Source organism: Protopterus annectens, chromosome 10.part0 (genome assembly GCF_019279795.1).
Source record: "Protopterus annectens isolate FY-2018-M chromosome 10.part0, PAN1.0, whole genome shotgun sequence".
Taxonomy (NCBI): domain Eukaryota; kingdom Metazoa; phylum Chordata; order Ceratodontiformes; family Protopteridae; genus Protopterus; species Protopterus annectens.
In genome coordinates, this window is record NC_056744.1 from 294,613,089 (window position 1) to 294,629,860 (window position 16,772).

Below are 16,772 nucleotides of genomic sequence, written 5' to 3' on the forward strand. Positions count from 1 at the left end.
CAAAGTGACCGTTCTTAATAACAGTCTTATGGGGGAATTTGCTGCCCACAGGAACACCTGCTGGTTAATTTGTGGGGGACATTGTCTGCTTTAAAGTGTCCTAAAGGAGGAGACACTTAGTAATACAAGAAGCAAAACAGACAAAGCTTACATATCATGTTAAACTCCAATTAGGAAGTGACCAAAAAACAAATGAAACCGCTGAAATGACAGCTCAACTCAGGCAGTGAAAATGGTGCGGAGTCGAATGTCCGCCTTTGGTAAATTCCATTTACATTCTGACTCACGTGCAACGAGTCTTTTAATGGATATCAATTTGGCACATTTTTTTTGTTTGTTTGTTTGTTTTAGGTCAGACACTGCCAACAAAAATGGAATCAAAATGTGTAAGCCAGACAAGTAACCTTCAAAAACGTACGGAATGATTTGATAAACCTGAAGAAAGCAAGGTATCATGAGCTTGTCTATGTTATTTTTTGTGGTCAGCATTAAACTAAGCATTTGGAATGACAATGCAAACATGATGTACGAACACGGATTCACTTCATAACACTGAAAGCTCAAAACACACCAAAACTCAAAACACTGAAACTTCAAAATCTTGAAAACTCAAAACAGTGAAAACATGTATCATACATATACTGAGTTTAAACAACATAAATCATAGCACTTTCCACCAAGTGTAAGCAGGGGGCAAGCCCCACTGGACCCCCACACCCCCTGCTACTTACACATATATATATATATATATATATATATATATATATATCAACTCCAAGATTGCACTTCACTACACTCAAGCTTACACTTGACAGAAAGTGCTATGATTTATGTTGTTTAAACTCAGTATATGTATGATATGTGTTTTCAGTGTTTTGAGTTTTCAGTGTTTTGAAGTTTCAGTGTTTTGGTCTTCTATGTTATGAAGTTTTCTCATTTTCAGTGTTTTGAGTTTTCAGTGTTATGAAGTGAACCCGTGGACACTCGTTATATCCAGGCAATGAACTATTCAGTTTGCACTCCATACCTCAGTAAAGTGTATAAATTGCTGTGCACACCAACAGTGTCTCAAACATGGCTATTACATACCCATTACACAGCACTGCAAATTCTGACAGTAAGTTAATGTACCCTGTCCACCTGCAGTCCGTTTTTCCCCAGTGTCAAGTTAAGGTCTCATATTACTTTTTAATAATCCATCTCAGCACAGCAGTGACTCTGCATCAAACTACAATGTGTAACACAACTAAAATAATCAAGCAGCAACTTAGCACTGGTTCATTTAATCATCATCTACCAATGTACTGCGTCTATATTTGCAGTGTATACATTACAACACATTGTATCAAACTGTACACAAAAATACAACTGTCCATCCTTACAATCACAGTCTCTCTTCAGTGCGACTTGCACATTTGTTAAAAAGGAGCCAAACTAAAGTGCTCCCACACCATCTTGTAAGTCAGAAGATAGAAGCTGAGATCAGGAAAAGGCAAGGTAGCACAATAAATGGAGTATGTCACTTTCACCTTACAATGAAATGTATCTGCAAGACCATCTCAGTTTAATTTTCTTTAAAATAAACATTCTGAAACACTTCTCTCAGCACAGCACTGGTAATTTCTGCTTAAGCGGAATATGATATAAGCAAAAATATACAATGCAGTATACACTGTTACAAAAAGGGTCAAAAATATCTGGGGATCTGACTACTTGAGGAGAAGAGAATGCTTTGCTGCCAACCACAGTAAAACTGAAATGTAAAAGAATCACAGCTGTCTTCATATTAAATTAATACAACCACATACTTCTAACTGCTGTCATAAACCTGGTTAACATCTTGCTTGCTGCAAATTAAAGCAGTTCAGTTAGACAAAAAATAAAACATTTTAAAAATAAAAACTATACTTCCTGTGAGCTGCTTGCTATAATGACAAGTTTAGCAATACTTACATTCACTCATAAAACTGACTTAAGTCTGAGTGTACCTTATTTTGCCTGTATGGTGTTTCTTTGGTGGCTATGTGAACTTCTGATTTGGAAATATTTGATCAATAAAGTATGAACACTGTTAAAATGCAGAAACAACAAAACTCCAGCTGCAGCTCAGACATTCTCCTCTGTAATGGGTGCACAATTCAGCCTGTAGAAATGAGCATTTTTTTTGTCTTTCACAGTTAGATATACAGGTTACTGAATTCATAAACAAACATTCTGAACTGTTTTCTGGACACCCCATAACCATCAGAATGATTCAAAATACTTGCACAAAACATCTGAATGCACAGATCACACTTAACTTGACAGTTACTGTCTCATCATTGACTTCTGTATGCCAGACGCATTCTCTGAACTTACCACTGTGAGGTAAAATCAACAAATTCTGGTGAGAACCTGTCTGCCGGAAGTTGGGGTGATGGCTCCTCTACTACCTGCTTAAGCTGCTGAAAAGGCGTCCCCCAGGAATCATATGGAAACCTCAGGATCGCTAACTCGATCTGAAGAAATATAAAAGCAATCCCATTAATCCAAGACTTTATAGTATTAAACTAAGACAGTGTGTGCATAAAAAGCAGTTATGAACCATCATAATATGAAACAAAAATAGACTGAAACATTATCTTGAAACAAGGTAAAACCTTTATGACTTCACTGACTGAGGACAAATTTGGCTATACCTTAATTAAGCATATTATGCCAGTTCTCAGAAATGGTCACAGAATATATTTCAGCAACCTAATTACTGTCAGTTAACATAAAGACGTAGTGAATGCCTACCATGACTAAATGACTTGGTTCTTACATGGATCACCAAAATGCAAACAGGATCCCATCACTGGTGGGCATACGTCAGCCACTGATAAACATTTACCCTTCACTTTACACTGTATAATAACGGAGATAAGTTATTTATTAAAAAAAATTACAGCATGCTAACATGATAGAAATGAAAAGTAAGATGCACCTGAAACTGAGGGAAAAGGGGTATGAATACCCCAGATTTCATTAGAGAGAGGAAGATGGAAGTCTGGTAGTAAAGAACTCTTCAGAAGGTACAGTTTTGTACCTACCATAAATGTAGATGTTTGAGTGTAAACACTGCTGCAGTCATCACACTTGAGTTATCCTGCCATCAGGTGGTCCCACAGTCGGCCAGAGTTCCAAAGTCTTGGTCCGGCGTCGGTTGCTGTCATCTCCTCCCTGACGTCAGTGCAACAGGGGTATAAAAGATGCAGCTGACGCCATTTTCTTCAGTTTTTCTTGCCCCAGATGTCAGGTGCCCCCAAATAGGTAGGCAATTCAAATTGCTAGTAAAAAATACAAAAGCAAAGCAAACAACCATTTTTAGTTACCAGCAAATACTCCCCTTAGGTAATAAAGGGTAAATGCCCTAGGTAAGTACCAGAAAGTAAGAGGGGAAGGAGGGAGGGTAACCTGGACTGCAGCAGTGTTTACAGTCGAACATCTACATTTATGGTAGGTACAAAACTGTACTATGTTCATCGTGTTACACTGCTGCAGTCATTACACTTGGGTGGAGTCCCAAAGCTGAGGTAGGGAGGCTGGATCTATAAGGCATTAGGGGTGGCTGTAAGGTCCTGCAGCACAGCAGTGGCGAAGCCAACTCTGGATTTGTAGTATAAAGGCAAATGGTAATGTAAATGGTAATGTTTGGTGAAGGCATGTACGGAACTCCATGTGGCTGCTTCCAAAATATCCTTGGTAGGTACTCCTCTGAGGTAGGCAGCTGAAGTGGCTTTTGCCCTGGCGGAGTGAGATCTAATGCTGCTAGGTACAGGTTTCCCATGGTGGGTATAGCAGAAACGTATACAGTGTCCTATCCATTTTGAGATAGTCTGCTTTGAAATGGCTTTTCCCTGTGTTCCTTTAGCATATGCTACCAATAATTGATCCGTTTTTCTGAAAGCTTTGGTTTTGTCTAAGTAGAAGCGTAGCTGTCTGTGAATGTCCAAAGAATGTAGTAGTCTCTCCCCTTTGTTCTGTGGTTTTGGATAGAAAGTTGGCAAGTGAATAGTTTGGTTTAGAGCCACACTTGATACCACCTTTGGCATAAATGTAGGGTTAGTTCGTAAAGACACCCTGTCCTGGTGGAAGATGAGGAAAGGTTCCACTGCCATTAGTGCCTGTAATTCTGAAACTCTTTGTGCTGATGTTATTGCCAGTAGCAGAGCAGTTTTCCAAGAGATGTATTTTAATTCTGCTGTGTTAGCTGGCTCGAAAGGAGGTAAAGTTAATTTTTCCAAAACAAAGTTGAGGTCCCAAGTAGGTGTGGGTGCTCTATGGGGCGGTCTTATGTTTTTAGCCCCTCTGAGGTATTGTTTGAGCAAAGAATTAGAAAAAATTGGTGGATCCGTGTTGTAATGAGCAGAGATAGCTGAGGCGTGGATCTTGATAGATGAAAAAGAGAGGCCCTTGTCCAGTATCTCAGTTAAGTATTGCAGTATCTGAGGAATGTTTGGGACAAGAGGGTCAAGGCTGTGCGCTTGGTTCCAGGCACAGAATCTCTTCCATTTATCTGAGTATGCTTTCCTGGTGCTAGGCCTTGTGGCCTCCAGAATAACATCCATACCAGCTTTGGAGAGAGGCATTGCTTGCTTGGCTACGGAATTTTCCATGCAGCTAGATTTAAGGTCTTTAGCTGGCTGTGAAGTATCTGACTGTTGTGCTGTGTCAGCAGCTGTGGGATTTGAGGCAAAATCCAGGGTGGTTCTTGTGCTAAGTTCTTTAAGATTGGGTACCAGTGCTGGCGTGGCCAGTCTGGTGCAATCAGGATCACTTTTGGCTCTTCCTGCCTGGCTTTTATGAGTACGTTTGGAAGGAGAGGTAAAAGATGGAAGGCATATACTTGTAGTTTTTTCCAGCTGAATGAGAGGACATCCACTTTCCATGCTTGTGGATGGTAGCTCCTTGTGCAGAATTTCTGTAATTGGCAGTTCTTTGGGGAAGCAAACAGATCTATGTCCGGGTTCCACCATTTTTGTGTTATCATTCTGAATATTTGTGGGTTCAGTTCCCATTCGTGTGGGTCCATAATGTTTCTGCTTAGGTCATCTGCCAGTGTGTTTTTCTCTCCTGGCAGGAATTGTGCTTGCAGATGAACTTGGTAGTTTAGAGCTGTGTTCCACAAGGTCATGGCTTGTCTGCAAAGAGGGTAGGAGTGTGTGCCCCCTTGCTTGTTTATGTACCACATAACTGTGGTGTTGTCTGTCTTTAGTAGCAATTGTCCTGGATGCAGTAGGTCCTTGAAAGCTATAATAGCATTTTGTACAGCTAGCATCTCTTTTTGATTGATATGGAGATGTCTTTGCTCTGTGGGCCACTCGCCCTGGATACATTTTCCTGCCATGTGTGCTCCCCAGGCGTAATCGGATGCATCTGTTGTCAGTGTTTGCCTGGCTGTGGGTTGAGTGAAAGGCTGTCCCTTGTTGAGGTGACAAGCTTGTGCCCACCATCGAAACTCCTGTTGTAGGGAAGGAATTAGTGGTATAACTGTTTCTAAACTTTGACAGTGTTGAGACCATACGCTCTTTAGGTACCATTGTAGTTTCCTCATATGCAGTCTGGCATATGGAATTAGTAGTATGCAAGATGCCATGTAGCCCAAGGCCTGCAGAATTTTTCTTGCAGGGAGTTGGGTCTTTGTTGCCATTAATTGAAAATATTGAGTCAGTTGTCCTTGCTTGTCTGGCGTGAGATAAGCCATCAGGGCCGTTGTGTTCAAGCTGGCACCTGGGAATATTATTTGTTGTGTGGGCACTAGTTTTGATTTATTTTCATTTATTGTGTACCCTAGGCAACTTAATAAGTTTTTTACGTACGCCAGATGCTTTAGTAGAATGTCCTTGCTCTCTGCTTGAATTAGGCAGTCGTCCAGGTATGGATAAATTTGAATTCCTTTTTGTCTGCAAAATGCAATTACTGGTGCCAGGCACTTTGTGAAGACCCTGGGCACAGTAGATAAGCCAAAGGGCAGTGCAGAGGATTGATAATGCATTGAACCAGCTAGTAATCTGAGGTATCTTCTGCAGTTTTGTCTTATAGGGAGATGCAGGTATGCCTCTTTGAGGTCCAATGTCACGAGCCAAGCTTTCTTGCCCAGCATGGGAAGAAGCTGCTGTAGTGTCAACATCCTGAATTTCGGTACGTAAGTGTTTAGTGTAGAAAGGTCCAGAATGGGTCTCCAGGCTTTGTCCTTTCTGGGAACCAGAAAGAGTCTTGAGTAAAATCCTTGTCCTTGTTCCTGTGTTAGTACCTTTTGAATAGCTCTCATGTCCATGAGTGCTGTAATTTGTCTTTGAGCCTCTGCCCATTGATTTGGTGGCAGATTTGGCATTCCTTTTAGCCTTGGCAGGGTGTGAAAATGGAACCTGTAACCTTGAGATACAATGTTGAGAACCCATTTGTCTTTGGTGATGCAATGCCAGTTGTGATAGAAAAGTGCCAGTTTTCCTCCTAAGGGGCCTGCCAAGAGAGAACTGTTTGGCAGCTGTAGTGGAAAGTCATTGAGTCTGTTTTTTATAAGATTGAGGCCTGTCTTCTCCTTCTTTCTGGCCTGGTGTACCCCACTGTTGAGGCCTGTAAGGGCCTTGTGTCTGACCTCTACCTCTTGGACGTCTGTATCTACCCCTTTGAGGTCTGTCTGTGACTGGAAAGGACCAATTCTTTGTAGGCCAATTTCTGCTAAAACGAGGAGGCTGAACCTGTAAAAAAATCTTTCACTGTTTGCATAGATTTTGCCTTATCCTCCATCTTCTTTAATATCTCCTCTGCCTTAACTCCAAACAGCACATCCCGCTGCAAAGGTGCATCCAATAATTTTACCTTAACATGATCTGGTAACGTATGTTCTTTTAACCAAACATGCCTTCTAATGACAGAGCCTGTAACTGCTGCTCTACAGGAGGCCTCTAAGGAGTTAAACCCACATTGCAAAGTATGTTTTCCCACTTGTTCAGCAGCATGCAATAAATCCTGCATTTCTTTTAAGTTAGGAGGATCTGAATCTGGAAGCATCTTTTGTTTCAACTGAGACATCAGAAATTGCTGATATTTTTGCATGTGAAACTGGCAATTCAAGGCTCTCATTGCTAAAGTTGCAGACGTATATACCTTCTTTCCCCATCTGTCTGAAAATCAACTTCTCCTGCAAGTAGACAAACCTAAACTCCCAGCTGGTAATGTGCTTTATTCCTTCTCTACTGCCAAGCTTTGGAACTCTCTCTCATTAGCTATCAGAAACTCCAGTAATATGTCTTTCTTCAAAAAATCTTTGCAGCAACCCCTCTCCACCATATGGCAATGCAGATGTCTCAGTTCTCATCTATCCATAACCTGACTCCCTGCACCCTAAGTTGTTCACACCTTAATTTACGTCCTCACCTCTTCAAACCATCTTTTATCACAACCCATAACAAATAATTTATCTTTTGCTTTGCTCTCTAACCTTGCCTTATTATCTATACTCTCAGAACACCTTGAAAATACTAAGCGTCCATTTTCTTTCACTATATTGCCTTTACTGTATAATAACACAATTACTTTGGAACTTTTATCTGTATGAATCGGTACATATCATTTGATTGCACACTTTATTCTACTACTGTATAATACTGCCTGTTTTTGTTAATATTGTTTGTATCTACTAACTGTTTTATATTTTATGTACGGTTATACTAACTGCTGTTGTGGAGCTTTTCTCCCTGGGCTTCCACTGAAAATGGGTTCTTTTTGACCCCCTGGATTTTCCCGGTAAAGAAATGCCAATAATAAATAAATAATAAATTATATTTTGGTAAGATGAAATCTGGAAATTATATACAATATTTTTAAATGTAACATGATTTCATTACAATATTCTACTTCACCTGTACACTTGCAAACTTAAAACAGATTCTAGATACAGAACAGTCAAAAAAGCAAGATGACAATATTATGCGTAGAAAATATGAGAAGAAATACAAGTTGAATTGATTGAGTGAGTGCAACGGCATTCAATGTGAAATTGTGTGAAAATCATGAGTTTCTCCAATACAGAGACAGTACAAATTCGGGATTTAGAAGTATTTTTCCCAGAAAAAAAGGAAAAATCGGTGTCACTGAGAATGAAAATCACAGTAGCACAGAAACGCACACAGCAGGAACTAAAGAGTTGGTAGGTTAGTGCACTGCAAACGCAAAGGGCAATGTTTACAGCAGTGTAAAAGCAGCCAAGATGAGCCAGTCCTGCATAACTTCTATCTGTAATGGCATTAGTATTCACATCAAACTATACAGTATACATCTATACTAAAAAGGTCATTACAGTAGTTAACATCTGTTAAGATTCTTTATGAGAAGAAAGATTTACTGGCATAATATATAAATCAGTCAGGAATTATAATGTCTGCTGTCTTCAAGCACTCTAATATTTTGTTGAACAATCACTCTCAAAATACAGTTTCATAACTTTGATTCTGTAAGCAATCTAAGCAGCATCTGAACACATACCATTGTGATTCCCAAACTCCAGATATCTGACTTTACACTGTAGCCTTTTTGGTTCATATCAGGATTTATCCTTTCAGGCTGAAACAAAGATTACATACTTTAACATTCCTTTATACTAATGTAAACAACTTCATTTAATCACCAGATTGCCTAAAAATTAAATACAGAATACTGCTATTAACTTCATTTTACTTGAAACTGCCAGGAAACCATGCCTTGATTATGCGTGCCACCCAAGTACAGCAAATCGAGAATATATGCAGACTGTAATTAGTAGAATTTGTTAAAAATATTTATTTGTAAGACTAATAAAGATTAACACCACTACACTTATTTACTTTCATTTGCAACATGGAAGTAAAACCAAGGTGCAGAAAATGGTAACAAAAGAGCAGTAAGTTAAACTAGAAAAACACATACTAAAAGAAAATAAAAATACTTCATGTACAGAAAATGAAAAGCTAACAAAATAATGGGCTAGAAAGTACACCAGTTCTAAGTTAACAACTCTCATAAAATAATGAACAAAATTTCTGAGGAAAGTTGAGTTGTGGTAATCCTGAAAGGAAAGGTCAAAGGAATTTTAAGAAAAATATACACCAAAAGACAAAATGAGTTCTAAGAAGGCTGAATGCAGTCTCCCATGGTTATCTGAAAACGAACAAGTCATGAAGAAAGGGTGGCAATTTGGTTAATGTGCTGTAACAATAATTCTGCAAATGGGAAACAGAAATGCTCCTGCAGCATGCACATTGAATATATCATTGCTCTAGGGTACCTAAACATACGGATAAAGTCAACTAGCTAGGAAGCACTGTAAAACTGACTAGCCAAACATTCTGAATACAGAAGCTAGTCTGTGCCCTAGTTATGGCATAAAATCCAGACATAGAAAAGGTAAGAAATGTTCTGTCCCACATTTTCCAGCTGTTAAAATGCAGCAAGTCATAACCTCAGCCACCTGCATAAAAGGTTAAACCCAGTCCTGAACCAAGTTCAACCACGTGGCATGTAAAAATTAATGAATATAATAATCTAATATTCTGGGAACCAAAGCCACAGAATCAGTTCTGTGTTACAATCTCTAAAGTAAACTAGATGAAGGGCTTTAACTGGTAACTTTATTCGGGCATGGTGTTGACTTGAACAGCACTACAGACCTACCTTCTTATAACTAATAGATTATCAACTCCACAAACACGAGTATACAATACAGGCAATGTTGCTTGAGCAAACATTCCATCTGCGGGAAAACAATAAATATTTTTATCACAGATATAAATTTTTGAACTTACCGCCATATAAGGTTTGCATCCAGCATCCATCGTTTTTGCAACAGAGTCCACTAAGTACCCACTGATGCCAAAATCACACATCTTAACTTGACCCTGCACATTTATCAATACATTTGATGGTTTCACATCTGAAAAAAACAGATAGCAGCCTACTTAAAAACATATTTTAGGTATACCTAGGCTTATTTTTTTTATTTTCTTAAAAGCACTCAATTTTCTTTATATCTACAATCCTCCTCTCATCCACTGCTAATACCAACAGTGGTAGCAGCATTAATTTACTTAAGACTGCACATTTCTAAAGATAGCTGTTAATCCTGTATCACACTGAAATGCTTACATGCACAGAAATATTCCGTACATCTACCACTCTTCACTACTTACAATCTTCTTCAAAATAAACTATTTCTCAGCATCCATAAGAAAAAAAAATAGCAAAATAACCTAAACAGCATCTTAGTAAGAAATTTAAGCTTATATAACTGTGTATCCCAATAATGACAAGGACAGACTTTGAAAGAAAGAGACTGTATCCTTTAAACTGAAAACCAGTTGACGGTTTCATAACCTAACCAAAGCTATATTACAGTAAAGTAAAAATAGGATGATAAAAGCCAAAACTAGTAAAAGCAAAATAAGATCAGGATGATAAATTTCATCAAAGGTTTTAGACATACTGAGAAATCAGGTGGCTATTATTTTATCATCAAAGAATTTATTTTTGAACATAGTTGATGTAAGAAGATCTGAATCAGTGCTGTGACTGGAGTGGAATCCATACTGTGTGGGAATAAGGAGGTTGTAACTGGCTAAATAAGCAATAGTTTGTTTATGGACATACCTTCTAGTATTTCTGAGACAGAAGTTAGCACAGCAACAGGCCAATAAATGGACATCTCAAGCTATGCCCTTCCCTTATGTAAGAGGACTGCAATGGATGTTTTTCAGGTTTTAAGAAGCTGACCTATTCAGAAGTGTAATAACAGCTTACAGATTAAAGTTCCTTGCGGTAATTTGTTGGTGTGACGCCCCTCCTCTGGGCCAGTAATCAAGAAGTCTCAATCCTCACCATGGATGCCAGCGAGTGACGTTCACTTGGAACAAAAATAGATACACACAGTATTTCCAGATGCAGCTTTCTGCACCAGTCACAATTTCCCTTAAGAGCACTCAGGCAGCACACTCCAACCTGGGGCTAGCCTTCCTCTCCAGGCCCCAAATAAGTCTCCACCTTTCTCTCTGCAGAAACCAGTGCTCTGTGTTCCAGTTCCAAGTAGCTGACACATACACTCCTTAAGATTTGATTTTCACACATAAACACACACACACACACACACACACACACACACACACACACACACACACACACACACACACACACACACACACACACCTTGGAAAGGCTGGCACAGATCTACCAGCTATGCCCCCCTCTGCCCAGACTATAAGGTAGATTCACTGTAACCAGCCCACTACTTTAAGGCTCTTACAAGGGTACCCAATTATACTGAGAGAAATTAATACCAATATCAATGGTAATATTGAACTGCAGTGGTGGTGCTGTGGTAGCGTTGTTGCCTCACAGTAAGACGTCCTGTTCGATTCTCAGCTAGAGCATCTTCTGTGTGGAGACATGCATGAATGGGCGTACCTTCGTTGAAGGTTGTGCGTCAGAGCTGGCAACTCGGCACGTAAAAATCTACTGCCAATCATTAGCGGACCACAGTTCCGCTGTGGTGACCCCTAACCAGGAAAAGCCGAAAGACACAACAACATCAATGGTAATGTTGAACAAACCACTAACGAAAAAACCAATGAACTCCACAAAACCACGAACCAGCAAGCAGGAACACGATCAGAGACGGCTTTATAATATAAAATAATTTATTAAATCCAAGTAAAGTTAGCGCTTTCGGCCAAACCAATGTTCAGCCTTCATCAGACAGTCTGATGAAGGCTGAACATTGGTTTGGCAAGCGCTAACTTTACTTGGATTTAATAAATTATTTTATATTATAAAGCCGTCTCTGATCGTGTTCCTGCTTGCTGGTTCGTGGTTTTGTAATGTTGAACAAACAGCAAGGGTTTCAAGAGTGGCCACAGTGTCACCAAATCAATACAAGTACTCTCAAAGGCTAAAATATTCTCTAAAAGACCAGCCACAATGAAAAATTTAAATATATTTAATAATAAATAATAAAAGAGCAAGAAAATGCTAAATATCTTTTTACAATAAACACCCGAGTTTCATCACAGGAAATATTAAAAAATAACACATTTATAGATTCACAGATACAGACAAACAGCACGTAACTAATCTTACTATATTTTCCTGACTGAGCTAAAGAATTACTATTCCCTGGCTACTTACTAAAGCAAGGCAAGATGAAGTGGGTGAGTGATCTTTCCTTGTCAGGTTTCAGAAACAGACTGCTCTGAGAATTCTAATAGCTTTAATATATCAAGCTCCTTCCCTCTGACGTCTCGGCCGTAGATATATTAAAGCTATTGGATCACTGACCGGTTGTATTGAGTTGTTCTATGGTGTTTGGTAGCTGCTGTTGCTCTGAGAATTCTGCCTCATCTAGTATTAAAACATTATTTCAGTGATGGATTACAGAATTACATCACATATACCTGGTCATCTGACTCTAGTTCCCACACTACCCCCTTTACTAGAAATTTAACCAGAATTGTCATAATACGCAAACATAGAGCTTTGTTAAGATGTGTTATAACATCCGGTAGCTATAAAAGCATTTAAAAACTTCCACCCTTCCAGGGTAGCAATTAGTTCACCCCTAAGGAAATACGGTAGGATTCCTAGTCCTGGTCTGCACAGACATTTTGTCTCTGCCTGCAATCAGAACTGTAAGACACAATCTTTACGGCCTAAACCAGGTAATTTAATTTCAGACTATTTTTCAAAGTTAGATGGACTGAGATTAACCTCTTATCTTCCAGTATCCTCTGTTACAATATATTCATTTCAAAACTTACAATACAGTCTGATGTATAAAATCAGTGCATACCAAGATTATATATTCCCCATTCTGAAGCAGGAATGGGCCTCCTTAAAATTGATTACATGTATAGCTCTGCAATCATGGAACTCCACACATATCTGCTGACCTCACAAGACCCAAATGTAGAGAAAGTTTTGAAACATGAGAATGAATCTAAGATGACTTATTTGCTTAATCTAGCAGAAGCATATCGACAACAAGCAGGAATGGAAATCAAACCAGAAGTAGATAAAAATCAGGCAGCAACTGAATATGCCAAAAAAAAAGAATATAAGGTGAAAGACAGGTGAGAAGGCAAGAAATTTGGAAAATGCATAAATACAGTTGCAAGTACAGAAAACTCCTGGATGAATCTCATATTGATCAAGAAAAAATGCAGGAATGGTTAAGGAGAGACAAATTCAAACCAAGAGATGAAAGGTTAATATTGGCGGCCCAAGATAATGGGCTGTGTACAGGTTGGTTTACAAAGTCCGTTGAACATGTGGGAGAAACAAACAAATGCAGGGTTTTGTAAAATTGAATTGGAAACAGTAAAAAGATATTTAGTATTTTCTTGCTCTTTTATTATTTATTATTAAATATATTTACATTTTTCATTGTGGCTGGTCTTTTAGATAATATTTTAACCTTTGAGAGTACTTGTGACATACCGATGGCATAGGGACAGTATACTGAAAGGCATAATAATGTTGCAAGACTGTTCCGCTGGGGCTTGTGCAAACACTATGGTATTGAAGTGGCTGAAAAACACTGGAAACATTTGCCACAAAGCATCACAGAAAATGATGAAGCTTACATCACATGGAATCATCCATTACCAACAGTTCAAAAGACAGATGCTAGAAAACCAGATATAGTGGTTCATGAAAAGAAGACAAAGTAGCATTGATCATTGAAATTGCCACACCCAGTGACTACAGTCTCTTGCATACAGACAGACACAAAGTCATAAAATATCAGGATTTGCAGGTAGAACTGAGAGCAATGTGGAAGAAAGATACCCAGACAGTCCCAATAGCAGTAGGAACAATGGGTCTTATAAAAAGGAATCTAAAATCGTATTTAGATATGTTACCAATGCATATAACTCTGTACGAACTGCAGAAGGAGTCATTACTGGGCACATTCCAGGTACTGCGAAGAGCACTTCTGGCTGACATCAAAGACTGAAACAATACTAATTTCATAAACTTTAATCGTACTTTGACTTAGGAATGGGATCCATTCCCATCATGGTATTACAAACCCAAACGATTTGGAGAAATTACAAAAACAGTTTTCTTTTCTGTCCAACAGGACCCACTGTTGGTACATTTCCAACACAAGCAGCTTTACAAATACATTTTCAACACAAGCGCCTGTACAAATCAGTTTGATATGCAAATGACATATAATTATTTACAAAACTCCAGCTAGCTATGCTGGCATATCTTACACATCCACTGCCCTACTTCTCCTAGCATAGGTGGCAATACCTCACATAATCACATCTCTCCCTCCTTTGAACACTCAAGTTAGTTTTTCAAGGGATTTTTTATTATTATAATACCTCACATCTTCACAGTTGGATCTGATGATTAAAATGGAAATAGGTCATGTTATCCAATCTACATCAATACTACTCTGTAGGGAGACTGTCCTTTGTTTAACACAAAATTTGTGAACTATTGTAGTAGCCTTCTTCCTGTCTGTCGCAAATATTCTTCATGAGGCTGCCTTCTGTTTTTCTGCATATGTGCCTGAACTACCATAATCTGTTCTTTTTTACCTTTTCTGCAATTGGATCTACTTTGGCTTCTGCTCTTAAGTCCTCATTACTTTGCCTGTCCCACAGTGTGCATCCTACCATCGTCCCAGGCACTTCATATCCATGACCTCCAGCTTCCTCAACTGCTCTGCCTTAATTACCAAGGATTCTGTACCATACGATAGAGCTGGTTGCACTACTGTTTTGTACACCTTACTTTTCAGCTTCTTTAGCATTCTTCTATCATACACTACACCTGACAGTCTATGCCAGGTGGCTGCAGCCCCTCTGATTCTAGCTCTGACCTCCTCATTCAGACTTTCCTTCTCCTCAACCCCCCTCCTAGATACTTGAAGCTGTTAATCTGTTCCATTATTTTCCCTTCTATCTTCTGATTTCTCCCATTTACTACAACTGTCTTATTGTACTCATTATCCCATGTGCCTCCAGTCTTCCATTTCATTCTCCTATCCTTTGCTGAAGTTCTTACTCAGAGTCTGCCTGTAATGCCACATCATCTGCACACAGCAACTTTGTTGATCTGTCCCCTACAACCTATTTGCTAATACAGTCCATCACCAGTATGAACAGAAGTGCTGTCACAGCAGAATCCTGATGCACACCCACTCCCAATGGGAACCCCTTTGTGAGACTAAACACTGTTCATACACTAGTAACTGTGTCCTTATACATAGCCTGTACTAATTCTAGTGATGTTTCTGGGACTTTTAACCATTGCAAAACAGCCCAAATCAGCTTTCTTGGGACCTTGTCTTTTGCTTTTTCCAGGTCTAGGAGTGCTCAGTTGGACGCTTTCCTCATCTCTAGCTTCTTCTCAACTATATGTTGCACTGAAAACATTAAGTCAGTTGTGCTGCATCCTAGTCTGAATCCAAATTGCTCATCTCCTATCTTACTTTCTATTCTTCGGCATATTCATTTGTAAATCACCCTCTCCAGAATTTTCATGCAGTGTGATAGGAGTTGATACCTCTGTACTGCCCACAGCTGTGGATGTCCCCTTTGTTATGCAATACTGGTACTAGTATGCTTATTCTCCACTCATCCGGAATATACATTTTTCTCCATACTGCTATGAGTACCCTGAGAAGCCATTTCTCCATTATCTCACACAGAATATTTGTCATATCTACTTTCACCTCATCTGGGCCTGCTGCCTTCCCTGACTTAATTGTCCTTACTGTTGTTCTTACTTTTGTGGTGGGCTCCTCCTCTTCTATCATTGTTGTCTGTGCCTGGAGCAGTACAGCTTCTGTGGGGTTTCTTTCATTCAATGAGACCAGATTGCATGACTGAGACCAGTTGGCATAATGGTTAAAGTGTTTGCCTCTCATGCACAAGCTGCAAAGTTCAATCCTGACCTTAAGCCAATACCTGTTTGGTGTTTGCGTATTATCCCTGTGTCTCTGTGGGGTTCCTCTCACCTCCCAAAAACATGCTGAGTGTTTCCATCTGAAACTCACCCAAGAATGGAGTTGTGGGTAGCACCACAGGCTCTAGATGGTATGCTATAGGGGGAGAGTTGTATAGATCAACTGCTTTGGACATCTACTGTGGTGTTCACTATCCTCAAGTTAGGAGAATTTTAATTTATTTTATTTTATTTAACATTTGTTTACCAGACTGCGACAGAACCCATTTTCAGCACACGCCCAGGGAGAAATGCTCCAGATGCATGTCTTTGGAATGTGGGAGGAAACAGAAGCAGCCAGAAGAAGCCCATGTGAACACTGGGAGGATATGCAGATTACGCACAGAAGTCACCCCAGCCGAGAATCGAACCAGAGAACCTCTTGCCATGAGGTAACAATGCTAACCACTACACCACTGCTCTGCCCAAACATGAATCATAGACTGTGAGCTGTGGCAGAGCTAGTCACTCAATGGGTAACTATATGGCTCTAGGTGACTCAATCATTTTCCTGAATGTAAGAGTCAGATATTATGAAGTGGGACAATCATTGGTCCCATGAAGTTCCCTGCCCTATCTCTCTCTTTACATGTCCCTAAATGTAGCTGGCAGATACTCAATGGCTGCCTGGGGAGGGAGAATGATGCACATGCTGCCACCCACCTCATCTCTATCTCAGCAGCACGTGAGCCTGTCTGAACCACTTCCACCAGTCACTGCCTTCTATTCCATAGGTGTCATTAATATGGCAAGCTTGGCAG

General features: G+C 39.5%; 1 protein-coding gene across 6 annotated transcripts in view; it reads right to left on the bottom strand.

Moving 5' to 3' along the window:
- LOC122813050 (dual specificity mitogen-activated protein kinase kinase 6) overlaps positions 1–16,772 on the bottom strand; it is a 751,080-nt gene that overhangs the window by 119,140 nt on the left and 615,168 nt on the right. For all 6 annotated transcript variants that reach the window (XM_044085167.1, XM_044085166.1, XM_044085165.1 and 3 more), the window contains exons 8-10: positions 9,804–9,931; positions 8,509–8,586; positions 2,359–2,498 (exon numbers count right to left, since the gene is read on the bottom strand). In XM_044085167.1, coding sequence (XP_043941102.1) covers positions 2,359–2,498; positions 8,509–8,586; positions 9,804–9,931 — 346 coding nt within the window. The remainder of the gene's footprint in view (positions 1–2,358; positions 2,499–8,508; positions 8,587–9,803; positions 9,932–16,772) is intronic.